General features: G+C 37.4%; 1 protein-coding gene across 3 annotated transcripts in view; it reads left to right on the top strand.

Annotated features, from left to right (window-relative positions):
- Positions 1–18221, top strand: part of ZFYVE28 (zinc finger, FYVE domain containing 28) — a 154576-nt gene that overhangs the window by 91674 nt on the left and 44681 nt on the right. For all 3 annotated transcript variants that reach the window (XM_014966670.1, XM_014966671.1, XM_014966672.1), the window contains exons 3-7: positions 1305–1442; positions 4418–4620; positions 6320–6409; positions 8391–8480; positions 11696–11797. In XM_014966670.1, coding sequence (XP_014822156.1) covers positions 1305–1442; positions 4418–4620; positions 6320–6409; positions 8391–8480; positions 11696–11797 — 623 coding nt within the window. The remainder of the gene's footprint in view (positions 1–1304; positions 1443–4417; positions 4621–6319; positions 6410–8390; positions 8481–11695; positions 11798–18221) is intronic.

Here is an 18221-nt window from a genome sequence, read left to right on the forward strand (position 1 = left end):
CTTTATTGAAATGAAATGTGTTACCTCATGACAGACTTGCAAAAAATGCATCTGTGTAAAAATGTTATGTTGAAACAAAGTATCTTATGCTTATGTGTAATAAATATTGCCAATGGTTTATTTATTTGGGATGAAAATAACTGTGATTACAGCATTGATGTTAAGATTGTGTGGCAACAGCAGTTATAACAGTCTGCACTGAAATTACAGAAAATGTGAATAATTTTTTGTATCTAAAGTAGGCTTTGTCTTTCTCACTGGGGAACATACTGGAGGGGCCAGGTTTCTTCAAAATTCCTGTCTTCCATTATTATTTTTTAAATGCAGAGGAAAATAAAACAGTGAAGTGTAGACTTAAAGCAATTCTGGCTGTTAAACAGTTCTATACAGATTTGTTTTTATTTGTTTGAAAAATATTTTAAATAGAACATGAATTTTGTAAATAGTGGAAGAAGCATGAGACAGACAAAACATGTTTAATGAAAGCGCTCAGCCTTTTTCATGCTCTGAATCTACCTTTATTATGTTAATCAAATTCCATGCAGTTCCCAGCAGGGGTATGTGAAAATTATCTTTTCAAATAAATGAATACAGATTATTTACTGCATATCAAGAAGCTGGTTATAGGTCTTTGATCTTTGTCCTGGTGCAGACATAGATCAGAGTAGTTATTAAGACTCTAATATTAGGACTTTAACTTATCCTCCTGGATGACTGGAGGGTGAGATGGCAGATGGATATGTCAGCCCTTGCCCAGTGGGCACTCAAGTGTGGAAACTACCTGCTTTACATCCCCAGGATGAGTTTAACTCATGTTCAACTCCAGTGGTCCCAATAGAACTCAATTTCTAAACATTTTTAACACCCCCAGGGTACTCTGTCAGGTGTTCTTTTGGGAAAGAATGAAGTGGATATCTGCACTTTGGGGCTGGTGACAGTAAATGAGAGAAATCTAATTTACTTGTACTTCTAGCTTATTTACTGATATTTTACAGACAGATAGCTGGAGGTAACAAGCTCTTTAAATCGTGCCTCCTCATCAGAAGTCCCGCTAATGTAGTCTAAGTGCAGTGAATCTGAGAAACAGTCTCTAGGAAAAATAGAAAAAGTTAAGTTTGCCACTCTTTTATGCAGTATTATCTTTTTTTCTTTCTGTGTATGATGACCATAAGAGTTAAATACTTCATTGTCTATCTTAATTAGTTGGTGCCTCGCTATTAAGTTCTACTAAAAATTAAAAAAAATAAAATAATTGTGGGATTTCTATGGGAACAGTATATATGCTATCCTATATTTTGTTTCAGGATAATGTTTTGAACATCATAAATCAAATCATGGATGAATGCATTCCACATGAACGGGCCAACCGCGACTTTTGTGTTAAGTTTCCAGAGGAAATACGCCATGACAACCTTGCAGGACAGCTTTGGTTTGGAGCAGAAGTAAGTCTCTCATATTTCTATTACTTGGGGTTAATGGACGATTTTCTGTGGCGTAAAGCCAGACATTTAGAGGACATCTTGAGACTTTTCTGAAAATGGTACGTATAATTACAGAGCACAGTAAAGATCTTGACAACTTGCTCCACATACTCAGTGGAAGGGGTTTCTTTAACTATGGTTTTGGTATTGGTTGGGCTAACAGCATACCGGTTTATTTTCATAATTGTCTGCTGTCATTATGACCGCCTTTTAAAAACTATTCTTTTGTGAATTAGTGTATGATTAATATTAATCAAGTTTTTTTTCTGATGGGCCATCTTGTATGTCATGCTTTGAAAAATGTAGAAACAAATAAAGACTTATAAGGGAATTAAGATAAACTTTTATCTCCAGCAAATATAAGTGTATGCTCTTTATTTTAATGGCTGCATTATGGTCTAACTCATACTAAGCATACATAGCTTTGTTGAGCTGACATCTGTTGCACATAATTCACTTGTTCCGTTTGTATGCTGAAAATACAATGGGTTCTGTGTAAAACACTGAAATCCACTTTTTGCTTACCTGAATTATCTCAAAGACCTGCTTCTACAGCAACTTGTAGGAACAAGGGGTTTTTTTTGAGTGAATAAGCTTTAATTATTTTAACCAAGGGAAGCCTGAAGTGTCAGGAAAAAAATGATGTAATATTTAAGGTATTTGTTCATTGGTACTGATGTCTGTTGGTTTTAAAAAAAATAAAAATCATTGTGGCATCTTTAATGATAAACTTAGTGTCTTCAGGTTTGCTGGCCTGAAGGTGATTAAGCACCATGGATTTGTCGAGTGATAGAGGGGGGAATAGTCTAGACATCCCACCACAAAGAGCGTGTTGTGGTGTTGTTTTCAGCTTTTCCTCTCCTGTGTTTGAAGCGACCCTTTGGCTCCTGTTGTTACCCATTCTTTTTCTCTACCGGTTTCTCCTTTCTTTTGAAAGCGCATGCGCTCCATCGATAGTTGTGATTGTGTTCAGTCCGATATGCTGCCATGTGCTCTGTTTCTGAAAGTGTCTTTGACAGTTGCTAACTGTAGGCTCCTCTGAGTCAGGAAAGTTCTGTGTAGAATTTGCAAAATGAATTTGATAATCCCATCCTCAGCAAAAACAGCAGCAACCTTTTTTTTATTATTGTGTTAGTTTTGCTGTTGTTGTCCAGATGACTCCATGCTCTGTTATAAAATGCTGAGAGTCTGACACATTGGCTTTAATGGTGCTTCCCTGGTAGTTATGCAGGAGAAAATGGGGTAATTCTTTCTGTAACCATCCATAATTAATGCCTGCGAATCCCCTCACCCTTTCTTACTCTAAGGACTAACAAGCTAGGATTACAGCAGTGAGCAAACGGGAGAAATGCCAGTCAGTGGAGCAATTTCTCCTTGCATTGTGGAAAATGCTTGAGGGAATTACTGAGACAGCCAGTATCTTCTAGGAGAAAAAAAAATATGCTGCCCTTTAGCTTATGTAACACAAACAGTGAAAAAATGTTCTCACTGTCTCCAAATCCAACCAACAGGCTGAAGTGACCTGTGGGTTTCAGAGAAAGTAACATATGCAGTGATGAAGTAATGCAAGCTCATACTACTGCAGACACTGTCCTCCTGTTAATTCATGTGGTAAGGAAGACTGTGTGGACTGTTATGAATATCCTTGTCAGTGCAGCTGCTCTGAGTTTTCAGATTAAGAGTACCCATCAACAGGTAAGGCTTACCCTATCTATAGTTTTGCACAAATTCTCCTTTGGCTGATAAGAGGTAAGAACCTGATCTTCTCTGCCCTTAAAATGTAAATCAGTGCATCAGGCTGCTAAGCAAGGGCTGAGATTGCAGGTCACAGAATCACAGAGTGGTATGGGATTGAAAGGGACCTCTGGAGATGATCTAGTCCAACCCCCCTGCCCAAGCAGGTCCACCTAGAGCAGGTTGCACAGAAATGTGTCCAGGCAGGTTTTTAATGTCTCCAGAGATGGAGACTCCACCACCTCTCTGGGTGGTGCAGAACTGCAGAAATGTTTCCTATCCAGGGGAGTGCAGGAGAGAGGGGATTGGCACAGAGCATAAATGGAGATTACAAGAAGGAAAAAAAAAGACAACTTTGAGACTTGAACAGTCTTGTGTATTTTCAGTTAATAAAAATATTTCCATTAATACAGTGAGTATGATTTATATCAGTGCTTGTTGTCTTCTGAACGTATCCATAAAGGAATAAAGCAAGCAGCAGAGATTATTAAATAACTTGTTTTTAAAAGCAAGATTTTTAAAAAATTTATTTGTGTTACAGTAGAAATCTACTTTTAATGTGTTTGTGAGTTGGTCAGAGGGAGTCCAGTTCCTTTCTGCAGGGGAAGAATCAGTCTGTTACCTGGTCTTTGTTCTTTCATATAAAGTATATTCATGGCTTCTGTGGGAGGTAGGATACTGGTCTAGCGGGATCCCTGTTCCAGCTAGTGAGTGTGACCAGTTTTGATGCAAAAGGCATCACCGTTAAAGAGTTTCTGTTCTCTTTGTACGAAATAGAATTATTTTTTTTTTACAAAAATCAATCAATCCATCCTGAATCAAAACAGTCCATTGATCACACTATAGCTAGATTCACATACCTTTTATACAAGGAATCCTTGCACACATAGAGTAAATATTCTACCAATATTTATTGCCCAACTAAAAGAAGAGCTTTAAGTTCTTATGTTAGTCCTATGGTTTTTGCACTTGACCCTTTCACTGTTCTCATGTCTCCCTGACCCAGTTGCTCCTTGACCTTTTATATGAAGGCTTATGACTTGGCAGATCAGTCTTAAATCTTGCACTTGTTTAATAATTTGCAACAAACTGTGGCTAAATACTGCTCTTATTCAAGGTATTAAATGTCACATCTTGTGCTGTTTTTTTAAAAGATAAAAGTAACTTCGTAAAAATATTTTCTCTGTTAATCTATTTCATAGTGTTTGGCTGCTGGTTCAATTATTATGAATCGTGAAATTGAGAGTATGGCTATGAGGCCATTGGCCAAGGATCTGACCCGAAGCCTAGAGGAAGTTAGAAATATCATTCGTGACCAGGCCCTAAGGGATTTGAACCTCTACACAGAGAAAATGAAAGAATCACTCAAGCATTTTGACATCCTTTTTGCTGAATTTGAATTAAGGTAAAAGATTCGAATGTGTTATGAGCATTGGCTACCACAGCTGTTGTGTGGCTTGTTCGTTTTTGGAAGTTGACTGTTTTGTTCTGTTTTCTTTTTCTGGAAAAAGTATGTAATTTATTTATCATTATTTGAATTCTGCAGTAATTTGTTGTATTGTTAGATTTTTTTTCCCTTCCAGTGTAGCAATAATGAAAAGAAAATTAAAGAGCTTTTTAGCAATCAACATGTGCTCTCTTCAACTAAACTATAATCTTCCATTTGCATACTGGCATATGGCATTTTAGGGAGATTTTTCAAGACACAAAAGGAAGCTGTAAATCTCTTCCCTTAATGTTTTCTTTGTTGGAGGAAAGGCGACAAGTAAGAAACATTAAAACAAGAAAGTATGATAAAAATAGTCTAGAGATTATGAGGTTTTGTTCCCTTGTGCTTATAGATAAAAGCAAGATGCACCCACTGAATTTAAGAAGGCAAATTGAGATTTGATGAAGGAAGTGCTTTTACAGAAGCCATAATTAACTGCAGGAACTCACTGATTTAAAAACTTGTGATTGAACAAAGGCTTGGAGGTTTGTAACAAATACAAAAATAACTCCTTTTGGGGTGTGAGAAGTGACTGCTTATTGCATCAGAGGTCATGTTGACCAAGTCTTGCATTGTGCTTCTGAGTTAAAGCCAGCTTCCTGCATGTCTATTAGATATTTGTGGTGTTAAGCGTAGTTACAGACAGGATAACAGACAAGATTATCTATGGATCTAATATAATAAAGCCCATTTCTACCTTCAGCAGAACAGGTTTCTTAGAATTGAACATTGTTTTATACTTTTCTTGGGAATAATCCATGGACTGTCATGTCTCCATTACTCTTTACCTTTTCTTCATGTTATTTTGTATTACTCAAGCAATTTTTCTGATTCAGAAAAACATCATTATACTGTTAAATTGAAAAACATTTCAATTGAGAACATCAGCTAAAACCATGTTTTTAAGTGTGGATTTGAGTGCAGACACCAATGACAATCAATAACTGTGGACAGTGCCTGTGCACAGTTTCTGGCCTTTCCATACCAACTCTCTACACACACTTTTCTTTGCTGTTGTTTTGCAAATAACTTTTTCCCTTCATGTGTTACCTGTAGTCTACAAATGACGAAGTAGCGCGGTGACAGAAAACCACTTATACCAATGTTTCTTACCTTGTGACTTAGTGCTTCTGCATGTAATTCCTTATATAAACAAGACCAACTTTTAAGTCTCCGAAATTGTCTCTGCAGGGTAGTTGAATTTCACTAATATAATTTAAGGTAAAACTTTTCTAGAGAAAATGTGCATTTTAGTCATTTTTTTTTCCTTAAGGAAATGCAGAGTAAACAATTCTATCTTCAAGACGCAGCAATAAAGATCCTTTTAGGACCTACCTCCCTGTGCCCCACAGTATGGAGTTCTGAATGCTAAATGTGTGTAATTATATTTCTAAATTACTACTGAGCTCCACTGCCTCAATCTGCAATAAGTGAATCAGCTGCATTTCTTAAAGATTTTTACACTGTACAATTTTCACGGTGAGTGCTGTCAAAATAAATACACAATGGTAAAGGCAAGGTTTGGGTTCTAAGATGATTTGTCCTAGGTTTGTTTTTATTTATAATCTGAATTGAAGTGTGTAAAACAGTATATGTTATTTTATAATCTTTGTAGTTATGTGTCGGCCATGGTACCTGTGAAGTCTCCAAAAGAATATTATGTACAGCAAGAGGTAATCGTACTTTTCTGTGAAACTGTGGAAAGGTAAGCATTTTTGTTAAGTACTAAATTTTAATTTCTGTGTTTACTTTCAGTCTGAGCTTTTGTAGAAATACTTTAACTACAGTCTTTAAGAAGCATCATAAAACACCAGGTACTTTGCTTTTCTAGTAAGTATCCAAGTACAAAGTTGAAAAGCGTTAAGCATGCTTCCCAGGCAGAAGTCGATGCTCTTTTGTTTTCTTGACCAAAAAGAACCCCCAAAATAATAAACCAACAATAACCATATTTTTTGTAGGCCTAGCTATAGATGTATGCATGAAGAATAAGCATGTAAATAAGGTAAATCTGTTTAAGGCATCAAGACTTAATCGTATTTCATTCAGGAATACATGGGGAGATGATTCAAATCATCTGTGAACCTCTAGTGATTACCACAAAGAACTTGTAAAGGTCCTTTAAAATCATAAAGGGCTAGAGCCATGACTTTATATGTATGAAGAGATGATGTTAAAAAAAACCCCACACAATCCAGGAATTCATAAGTTCTTTTGGAAGTATAAGGTGATAAGAAAAATGGGAATTTGTTTGGAATGTACTATGTTGAACAACTTTTCCCCTGTGACAGAGGGGGAACATCGTGTGAAATGCCTAGCTTTAGTGAGGCTCTCAGCAGTGCAACACTGTTCTCTAAAGGAAGCTATTGAACTGTAGACTGGGTGGAATTACTAGAGACCAATTGCCTGTGGAATGCACTTGGAATAAGTGTTGAGTTTACTGTCATATTAGGAAAACTTGTGAAGTAGGACCCTGGGACTGGCGTGGTCTGAAGAGAGGGAGGTCAGGGAGCATCTGTTGTTTGTCTCAGTGGCCAGTTTAGCCCAAACCACCACTACTTTGATTAAGGAGTGAAGGAGTACAGAGCACGCTGCCACAATCTGTAGGTGACACCAAGATCAGAGGTCTTTCAGGCATTTTGAAAGACAGGATTACAACTCAAAATGGTCACAACAAGTAGGAGGAATTATATTTTATCACTTAAAGAGCTACTACATATACACATATTTGCTCAATTAGAGGAAAAAGATAGTTTCTCATTTGCGGTTTTGGATAACCTGGCAGTGGACTGTAGGAAGGAACAGGGAGCGAGAGTGGGACACGCAATGATGAGTCCATCTGCCATTGGTACGAAGCAGTGCTTGCTTTGTGGTCATTTTGCTGTCCACCACCAGCAGTATTGGCAAGGCAAGTACTGACAAGGAATAAGGATAAGTTATTTCCATTTATCTAGGGACCAGTCACATCTCAGCAGGACTAGTGTGCAGTTTTGAGTCTTACCTTAATCTCGTGCACTGATATGGACAAATCGGAAAAGAGATTTGAGGAGATAATGAAATTTATGAGAAAATTAAGAATTTGTGAAGAAAACTGGAAAACATAGCCAAGTGACAAACCTAAAGAAATTGGGGTTTAATCTAAAAGGGGCTTAAGGTATTTGAAACATTATTATAGGATAATGGAGTGACCCCCAATTATTAAATCTTAAGAATTCAGTAATAGTTGCTGTGTAGAACTGTTTTTTTTTTTCAGTTTAATTTGTTAGTTTACGGAGGGTTGACTTAGATGATTATAGTAAGTTTTATTTGAAAATGAAACCAAATACTTTCCCCTATTACTTTAAAAAAGTTTCTTTTAGTTGAAGGACTCTAAGCACGGGTGGCTTTCAGTAACAAGCTGAAGCTTGGCCTGGAACAGTAAATATAAAGGGAAAAGGGCATAAAATTATTTTGGTTTTGGATGGCTATAGAAGCTTTAAGTATTAAAAGATTTTTTTTCTCATGATTTTTTTAAAGCAGTGACTACAGTCAGTTATATACACAGTGTTTTAAATTGGAAAAAAAAAGAAGTTATAAGCTAAACCAGACTGATAGTATTTAACTCATGAACTGTTTGTGTACAAATTCTTTCCTATTGAAATGTATTCTTCGAGAGTTTGATCTCTAAATAACTCTATTCTTCTGCTTAGAGCCTTAAGGCTTGGATACCTCACTCAAGATATGATAGATGACTATGAACCAGCTTTAATGTTTACAATTCCAAGATTAGCCATTGTATGGTAAGTAAATTTTTTAACTACTCTCCACTCTGCCTTACTGAAAGATTTACTGAAGATTTCAGAATTTTTTTCAGAATTTTGGCATATTTTCTTTCACCTGAGTTTGCTTGTACTTTCTTTAAAAAAATATTTTTAAAAGAGGATTATGTTTTGTCATCTTTTTAAATCAGTACGAGTTTCATGTAGAATACCAAGAGGAAAAAAAGAAAAGGCAGAACACAAAATATAGAAGGAAGGAACCTGGAACAATTGATCAGTCAGCCTCCAGAAAGAAACAGAAAAATTAAGAACATCAGTCTATGGAATGTCACTTAGAAAGATATTTATTTTTTTTAAAGCAAAAATAATATGACCTAAGGATACAAGTCTTGAAAACCAAAAATTTTCAATAGGAATTGTGTATTTTTCTTAATGACTCTAGGTTCAAAAGGAATTGTCGTGACAAACTGCATTGTGACTGAGTTAGGCTTAAATCTTTTTCAAGGAAAGTATTAACATGTATAACTTAGTAGACTTGTGCCCTGCATTGACTATTGACAATTAACTAAAACATTGCTTTTGCTTCATGCAGTTTTTGCAATATTGAAGAAATAAGATGCATTTTTCCTAATGAGTCTTCATATTTTAATAAGACAGCAGTTTCTCTGGAGTAAAACCATCATATTTTTAATATTTTACCGTTGTGAATGTTTTAAAGTTAGCTGATGTAAGTAGTATAATTGAGGGAAATGAAAAAACCTCAAATCCTTAGTGTAATACACTTCTCCTCAGGAAATCTCTGTGGCCCATTGTTCCTGTTAAATAGCACATTGTCTGTAACTGTCATTCTAAAAATAATAACAGTAATAATCTGATTATCAAAAGACAACAGGAATGTGAGAACTCAATTTGAAACTGCTGGAAGACACAATGAAGTACAATACATCATGACTAACTGGAAAACCAAGGAGACTGGAAAATGCACCATGTCAATTCCAAATTACAAAGAAGGACAGAGAGTGAAAAGAGTTTAACTACTCCCAAGTATCCAGTGATTTGAAAATAAATCACTGCTGTGTGAAGTTCCCCAGGAATAACTACACCAAGCAGATATACTCTTGTCTGGAAAAAGTGCAAGCCTTTTATCTGGAGTGTGAAAGGAGAAGCATTTAAATGCAAGACAAATGCTACACAGTTGTTGTGCTGTTCCTCTGTGTCTTAATGAGAAGGATGGGTCTGGGGCATGGAGATCCCCTTGGTCCTCTAATAGCAAAGTTTTAAGCAATACTTTTCAGACTAATTTTTGCCTAAGGTTTCTGCTGCTCCTTTCTCCTCAGGGAGACTCTTCATACTCTTACCCTGCTACAGTGTGGGGTCCCTCCTGTGGGTATGATCTTCCATGAACTTCTCCAGCATTGAGTCCTTCCCACAATTACAGTTCTTCACAAACTGCTCCAATATGGGTCCCTCCCATGGGGTGCAGTCCTTCAGCAACAGACTGCGCCCGTGTTTGTATTCCAGAGGTCACAGATCCCGCCAGGATTCTCCTTCAATGTGGGTTCTCCGTGGGGTCACAGCCTCCTTCGGGCATTCACCTGCTCTGGTGTGGGGTCTTCTTCTGGCTGCAGGTGGATGTCTGATCCACTGTTCACCTCCATTAGCTGCAGGGGGACGGCCTGCCTGACCATGGTCTTCCACACAGGCTGCAGGGGAATCTCTGCTTCGGTGCCTGGAGCACCTCCACCCCCTCTTCACTGACCTTGGTGTCTGCAGAGTTGTTGCACTCTCATATTCTCACCCATGTTTCCAGCTGCAATTGCTCAGTTAGTTTGGTTTTTTTCCCCTTCTTAAACATGTTGTCCCAGAGGTGCTACCACTGTTGCTGATGGGCTTGGCCTTGGCCAGTGATGGGTCTGTCTTGCAGCTGGCTGACATTGGCTCCATCGGGCACAGGGGAAGCTTCTAGTACCTTCTCACAGAACCACTGCTGTCGCTGCCCTGCTACCAAAACCTTTCCACACAAACCCAATACACCATCTTCCAGCCTGATGGGAGACAGCAGTACTACTTGCTGCCAGGGCCTGAGCCAGACTCAGGGTTTATAAACAGGAGAAAAAGACCAGTATTTCCTGCATAGTAAGCAGAATGTAAGTGGTCCTTTCTGCCTGCCCTCCACTTTCTTCCACCCCCCAATACTTCAGTGGGATTTATATAACTTGTGACATCAGCTTTGCTGCTGTGTCTCAGCCTTTGGTGGTCACACAAGGTGCTTGCTAGTGAACAGCTGGTGAGGGAAAGACATCAACAGTCTTGTTAGTCAGCCAAGGGTCCCCATTACTCTGGATGATTTGGATGCAGAGACGCTAGAAAGCTCTCTGAAGCAAGGTGTAATTTGAGTGTAAGGAAAGGAACATACCTTTGAAATGCCTTGGGTAACCGAGCACTGACTGTAAGGGCAGGAAGGGGAAAATGGCCTGGGAAAAATAAAACTTGTGTTATCTCCAGTGTGAGAATGCATGATCCGTTTGGCTTTGAGAAACATACGTTGTTTCTGCAGTGGGCAGAGGATTAAACAGTTTAAGCAGAGTGGTGCCTGGTGTGGGTGGAATACACTCTCGGATACAGTGCTCTGTGATGCAGCAGATATGGTGAAGAAAGTGAATTGAATTTAATTCCTGACACGCAGAGAGGTTTGGATGTAGTGATTTGGTCAGGAGGAACTATCAGGATATCTACGGTGACATACATGGAGGCTTTCAGGACCATGAACTAACCTCTTCCCAGGAAAATGTCTACAAGTGCTGAGTTGATTTAGAAGCATGGTATTATCAAAATGTGTTTTATATGATTTAGCAAAAAAGAAAGAAAAAGCCATTTACAATTTCTCTCAAGTCAGTGGACTTTCCCCTACTTAGGTGATAATCAGTTTCTTGGGGTTATTTTTAAATGGATGCACCCCAGCAATTCATAAATAAATGTGTGCTGCTCTTCTATGCTTCCATTGCCTCTTCTCCAATGTCTGTGCTGGGGGGGGGTGGATGGAGGGGATCTTCTTCCTGTTGCTTTAACGTTTAATTCTGACTGTGGGTGAATAGGACAAAAATAACGTAACAATATAACTTCAGTATAATTCTAATGTTTATGTTGAGTTGCTTTTCTGCCTCCTCATTCAGTAGTTGCTCTGTGTAATGTAATTTTCATTTTTGTGTATGTTTGTGCCTGTGTTTGAATTACAGTGGCCTTGTTGTCTACTCCGAGGGACCGTTGAACTTGGACCATAAACCAGAAGATATGTCTGAACTCTTCAGACCTTTTCACACTTTGCTAAGAAAAATAAGGCAAGTTATAAGATGGTTGTAGCTGCTTCTCTTCTGAAATAAAAATCAGAGGCCTAAAAAGAACACAAATGCTTAGAAAAGTATTTGTTTGCTGTGTGTTGTGGTTTAACCCCAGCCAGCAACTAGTACCACACAGCCATTTGCTCAATCCACAAATCCACAATGCACCCTCTCCCACATCAGTGGGATGGAGAGAAGAGGGGGGAAAAAAAGAAAAAAAACTTGTGGGCTGAGATGAAGACAGTTTAATGTAACAGCTACAAAAGAGACAATAATAATGGTAAAAGAATATACAAAAGGAAGTGATACAACACATCACTCTCACCACGTGATGGTCGATTTCCCAGCCCACCCAAGCAGGAATCACAGATCCCTGCCCACCCCAGCCAACCCCCATTTATATATGATGTCTATGGTATGGAATATCCCTTTGGCCAGCTTATCCCATCTGTGCTCCCTCTCAGCTTCTATGGGAAGACGAAAAAGTCCTTGACTTAATACAAGCATTACTTAGCAACAACTAAACCAATCTGTGTTATCAGCATTATTCTCATAATAAAACCAAAACACAGTAGCTACTCCAGGTAGCAAATAAATTCTATCCCAGCTGACACTGTTAACCATTCTGTCCCAGGACACTGTTAACCATAAAGTGCATTTTCCTCTCATCTGCCTGATATACCCATGAAATAACTAGTTGTAGTTTTTAATTTCATGGGAGTTTTATAAGCTTCTCATATCTTTGTGAGTTTCTTCTTTTTTCTGAATATCATTTTATTACATTTCATATTTTCCTTATGGTTGGATGAGGCCTGAAATACTAAAGTTGAGGTTATTTAGGGAGATCCTGTTTCTAATTAGCATCAGTGTTTCTGCTTAACTAGGCTTATTACATTTTCCCCGTATGTTATGATGCAATACTCAGATCATTCGTAATCTAATAGAAATGATTATGAGTTTTTCCTATTGTGGATCTGTTTGTACAGGATGGATCATTTTATATATACCTCTTTTTCACAGTGCTTTCAGTTGTGGTAACCATTGAAAATCTGGGTTTTGGTTCAACTTATGCATAAAGGGCATTAAATCTTAATTTTTTTCTTAGTTGGGGTCTTTTTGAAGACTGATCTATTGCTTTGGAGAAATCAAGCTCTATCTTTAAAGGATCTTTATATCGAGATGATTTTATTTATATTACTATTAAGGTATTTTCTCTGAGTGTTTAAAAACCCCTATTTTCTAAGTCTGTAAGCCCTATTATTTTCTTAAAATTCAAATGTATATACCAACTGCACATTGTGTTCCTGCAAGTGTCTAGAGATAATTTGGCTGAACTTTTTTCTTTCCTGTGTTTAATTTCACCCGTTTATCACCTTCCCTGTACGTCATGATGATGGTTTGATGTAAGAATAGTTTTCACATATATAAGTTTATCCAGATATGCCATTAGAGGCAAGGCACCTCTTGAGGGAAAATAGGAGGGATGTTTCTGAGAGGAACCTATTTCTGAAGTTAGTTTTATGAATATCCAGGTGGCATCTGTTTGTGTCCCTTGAAGATCTTGTAATATTTTTGTCCAGAAGTGATCAAGTTTTATTTTTAGGTACATTAATGGAATTCATATTGAAATCTGAGATCTAAAATTGACATATCAACATGTTTGGAGTCTTTTGAGTGATTAAGGTTTTCTAAAACACTAAGTAAAGAAGGATGTGAAGTGAGGAACAAGACTTAAGCTGCAAGAGAAAAAAAAATTGATGATACTGAAGCTTAAAAGTTCCATGAAGTTAACATGAAAGTACATCATTCCTTATATATGACCATCACAGAATTTTCACCAGTGTTCCACTGGGTGACTAAAGCCAAAAAAATATTTAAAAGCTAATACACTTCTCTTAATCTGTACTTTCTGCTTGCTCCTTACATTTCACAAAACAGAAAATGAAAATCAATGAAGTCAGTTTATTGCTTAATCCATTTAATTTTCTGTTACTCTGAACTTAATGTGTGGGTTGAAAACACAGTAGTGAAATACTTGTTTGTTCAATAACTACAATTTTCAATGCAAACTTCAAAAAAAGAAAAGACTTTCAGATTTGTGCTTTGAAAAAGTTCTGATATACTTTAAGACTTATATTTATTCTTTCAAGTGAGCATTAAGAAATGTGATTTTAGTTGTCTAGCAGGCAAGTTTGAAATGTGCTCCTAGTGAGATAGCATCTATCAGACCAAAAATTTAATGCAAGCTAAGACAGCAGTCTCTGAAAGAATGTCAAGGGACTTGAATATTTGAAAGAACGGGGCTCAAAAAGATCAATTAGTAATATTCTTGAATGAAAAATACATTGAATGAAAACAACAAGATACAATTAAGTGTGCAGTTCATGTAGGATAATTGAATTACTTTCATAAGTACCTAAGATTTCTAGATTTTAATCTTTTTTTCGTATCACAATTTAGTTGGTTTTTTTAAACTCAGCAGGCTCCAATTCCTACTCAGTGAAAATGTTCACAAAAACCTATAATGGAAGATGGAGTGAGATATTTGAGCTCATCCCCAGCAAAAGGGGAACATTTTTTCTGGGAGTCTTTCTCCAGTCTCCATCATCAATAGTTAAGGCATGAAAATAGGTTAAAGTAGTCTTCTGTTAAAATAGTTACATCTTGTATTGTAGTTGTGTGCCTGTTGTAAGATAATAGAACGGCATTCTTACTGCACAATATGATCACATTCCAGTAAATTTCTCCATGAAGTTCTAAAACTTTTTAGCCAACTAAATATTTTAACTCATGGAATAACAATAAATTTATAGCTGATTATTTTGTAGGATTACAGGTAATTTTTAAGCTGTATTACCCTAAATCATCCTTCCTGTTAAAGGCAATGATAAGCACTGTATTTATGTGGATCTACATAATTAAATTAGAACTAGCAGAGAAAAATATCTAGTGCCTAGGAAAATTTTTATTGGCTGGCAGCCTCAAAAGTAATAGTGATTGTGGAGACTTTCTGAGCAAAAGCAGTAAGGATTCTTGTTTAGGTTTTGGTAAAGTTGAGCAGCAAACAGTGACTTTGAATGTTTTAATACCTAAGCAAGGTGCTTGTGTTTTTTATTTTAGATATAAACCATCAGCATTGGTGTTTTATACGCATAATTATACAGTAAAGTTATCTCCATTCCTTTTAAACTACAATATTTGAACCATTTCTGCCAAACTACTGTAATCTGCCTAGGAAGTATACAAAGCATATCATCTGGTATTTGCATAGATATTTAATTTAGATGCCTGTGACACTGAACATTCTTGTGATAAAATATTGCTTATACTATGTACACATTTGAAGCAGTTATACAGAGATGTTGAGAGGGTAGCAAATCGGGAATTTTGCCATAGTCTCTGGTTCTGACCTTTCGTCAGAGCTCTCTGCTTGTCTGATCCTGGTTTCTGGACCATTACAATTGATGGCAGGGTCCCTGTGGATATTGGTGGTGCAGAATCAAGCACATTGCAGATGAAGTGGTGCAGAATCAGAGTATCATACCATTTTAAGTACAACGAAACCTTTCTGATTAATGACTAGAAGTCAAATGCAGTATACCTGTTGTCAGTATATTAAAGAATGGGGGGTTGGGGGCTTGCCAAACTCATGCTTTTCAAGTGTGCACAGTGATTTGGGAAAAACTAATCAGTTTTTCCAAGATGGCTGTTTCTAAAACTTTGAGTTAATTTAAAACTCTTGCAGTAAAGGAGTACAAGTGATATTTACTATAGATCAGTGTTGGTTTCTCAGTGTTTATGTATCAGATCTGAGGTCTTTGGTGTGCTGAACTCAGTGCTGCAGGAGCAGGAGGCGGCAAATTGAGTTCCTGTACCTGCATCATGTTCTTATGGTGGCAGCTCCATAAAGACAGCTGTTTATGCTCTGTTCAGAGCATGAGCTGAAGCACAGACTGGCAATAACGATGATGCTGTTCTCTGAAAACAGGGAGGTTAAGATTCTAGTCAGAATAAGAGCAAAGTCAATGAAGGAGGTTTGGAGAATGTGTTGAGATCAGTGCACCTTGGGTTTTGTGGCCCTGTCCTCTCTTCAGCTGAATTTGTCTTTTAATGGATATCTGGCCTCAGATCTTTGAAGTAGTAATTTCTGCAGCCTGGATATTGGCAGTAGAGTAAAATATGTTTATTGGTTTTGCAGTAAGCAGGGTAAATTTCTACTACTGCTTGTAACAAGCAGAGTGCATCTTAACAACTTGCCTTGTTTTTCTGCCAGTGGCTGTAGCCACTGGAAGAAAAATGTTCCTCATATTTTCAAGGCTAGATTGCTGTCCTGTGATGCTATACCAAAAAGAGCAAAAGCAGGTGCAAGCTCAACATGTGCCTTTTTTAAATTCAGTGTTTTCTAAAGCCTCTGTGAGAAGGCAGCGCATGACTGCTGTCAGGGTGCATTGCAGAAGCTCTCTTTACCTGCCGCTTCGGAATGCTGAAAGCAGAGGGAGAAACTTATTTCCGTACACACAGAGCACTTGTGTGGATCCCGTGACGAGTTACAGATGCTTCAGCAGAAAGGAAATGAACCGTGGAAGTAGTTACAGCTTAATTAAACCTTATGCTTTAATAATGATGCCTGGTGTTTAGCTTTAAACTTTCAGTAGTGAGATTTAACATTTTGTTCCACGTACTGGTTGACGTTAATTTTATTCTCAATATCTACATAGGCATTTTAAAAATGCCACGTAGTGAATCCTGTATAGTCTAATATACAGTGTATCAAAAAGATAGCTTGATTTGTCACCTTGCAAGGAAACTTGTATTTAAAACAGCCCAGTGAATCTAGGGGTTTTTTTATGCAGAGAAGTGAACATAATTGTCCAAATCTTTTAGAACAAGCTGTATTTGCTAATAGCAAAATTTTTAGTATTTGAATTGGGAAAATTAGCATATTTCCTTTGAATTTAAAGCGGGATTATTTCTCTACTGAAACAATAGGGTTGGTGGACTATCACATGTAATCTAACTGATTATGAAGAGCAACTCTTGCATTGCAGCATGGATCTGACTCAAGACAGAAGGACTGACAACTGATTTCATTGATTATTTTTTTTGAGTCAAGCTTTATTTACGTATCCTCAAAACTGCACGCAATTGTTCTTAAATTTTGTGATGTTTTTATTGGTAGAAACAGAGTTCATTACTCAAGCCATTGAAGCTAGCCAGCATCAAGTAAATATGCATTTCCAGGCCTTAAAGGTTTAACACATTCACTGTCAAGTATCAGATAGTTCTGAGCAGTCAGGCTCTCTGTGTCTTCACCAAGGAAGCAGAGCAGCTCTGGGCACCCAGGCATCCATGAATCCCAGGCGCTGCCACATGGTGTTCTGGAGACTGAATAAAACCCCAAACTAAGTGCTGAAAGTCAGAAGATTCAGTCTTTTTCCTGGGCCCATTTCATTCCCAGTTATGCTCAGGATTTTGGATGTAAAGCAAATTCCTTTTGATGTTTCTGGTATGGTCTGTATTTGTAGAAGTAGGTAACTCTTGTCTCACGTGTTTTGAGAAGAGGGTATGACTGCAGTATGTGGAGAAGCGTAGCTGATGTTTAAGCAGTTGTCTGTTGATCAGTTCCTGACACACACGTTTTCAACCATGCGGGAGAAATTCACTGAGGATTATTGAACACAAGGCTGCCACCTTGGTTGAGAAATCCCTGAGCTACAGGCTGGTAGAAGCCAGTAGGATGCACTCAGACAAGTTCATGTGTGCTTGTCCTGTGCTTATGCTCTTCCTTAGACTCTATTATGAGTGACAGGCTTCTCTACTTGATGAACCCTGGCCTGACCCAGAAATGTCTTAGTTTTTATCTTCGCATAGGTGAGGGACAAGCTTAAACTCTTCACTGTGTGCTACCTCAGTTGTGTTTTTTTAATTAAAAACTCAGCTATTTCTAAAATCCCACATTACTTCGTTTTTGCTTACAAAATCCTGCATCACAGCATTCCTGTAAAAACTGACAAACTAGAAGTTCATGATATTCTATGTTTTTATTGACGATATTGGTATAATTATTTCAAAAATAAATTATAATGCCGCTATTTTTATGTTGAACTTAAGACTGAAAACATTCTCTGTCAGCTTTTTATGAGGATGATAAAGTTCTTACTCTCTTACAGACGCTGATTACCATTTAAATAAAAGATCTGAGTAATGAGATGGTATCATTACATACTATTTAGAGAAAAGAAAAGAATGTAAAGGTTTTTTAAAATGTTCTAGTGTGCCAGATAGCGATACTGATTTATAGCTTTCTTAGGGAAGTGGGTCTAACAAAGATTGCCCATTTTCTTTTCTTACTTGTGTATGACTGAAAAAGAAGTTGAACATTGGACTTGAAAGTGCATGTGGAATGCTTTAAAGAAATACTGAC

This window comes from Calidris pugnax, unplaced genomic scaffold (genome assembly GCF_001431845.1).
Source record: "Calidris pugnax isolate Ruff unplaced genomic scaffold, ASM143184v1 scaffold14, whole genome shotgun sequence".
Lineage (NCBI taxonomy): Eukaryota > Metazoa > Chordata > Aves > Charadriiformes > Scolopacidae > Calidris > Calidris pugnax.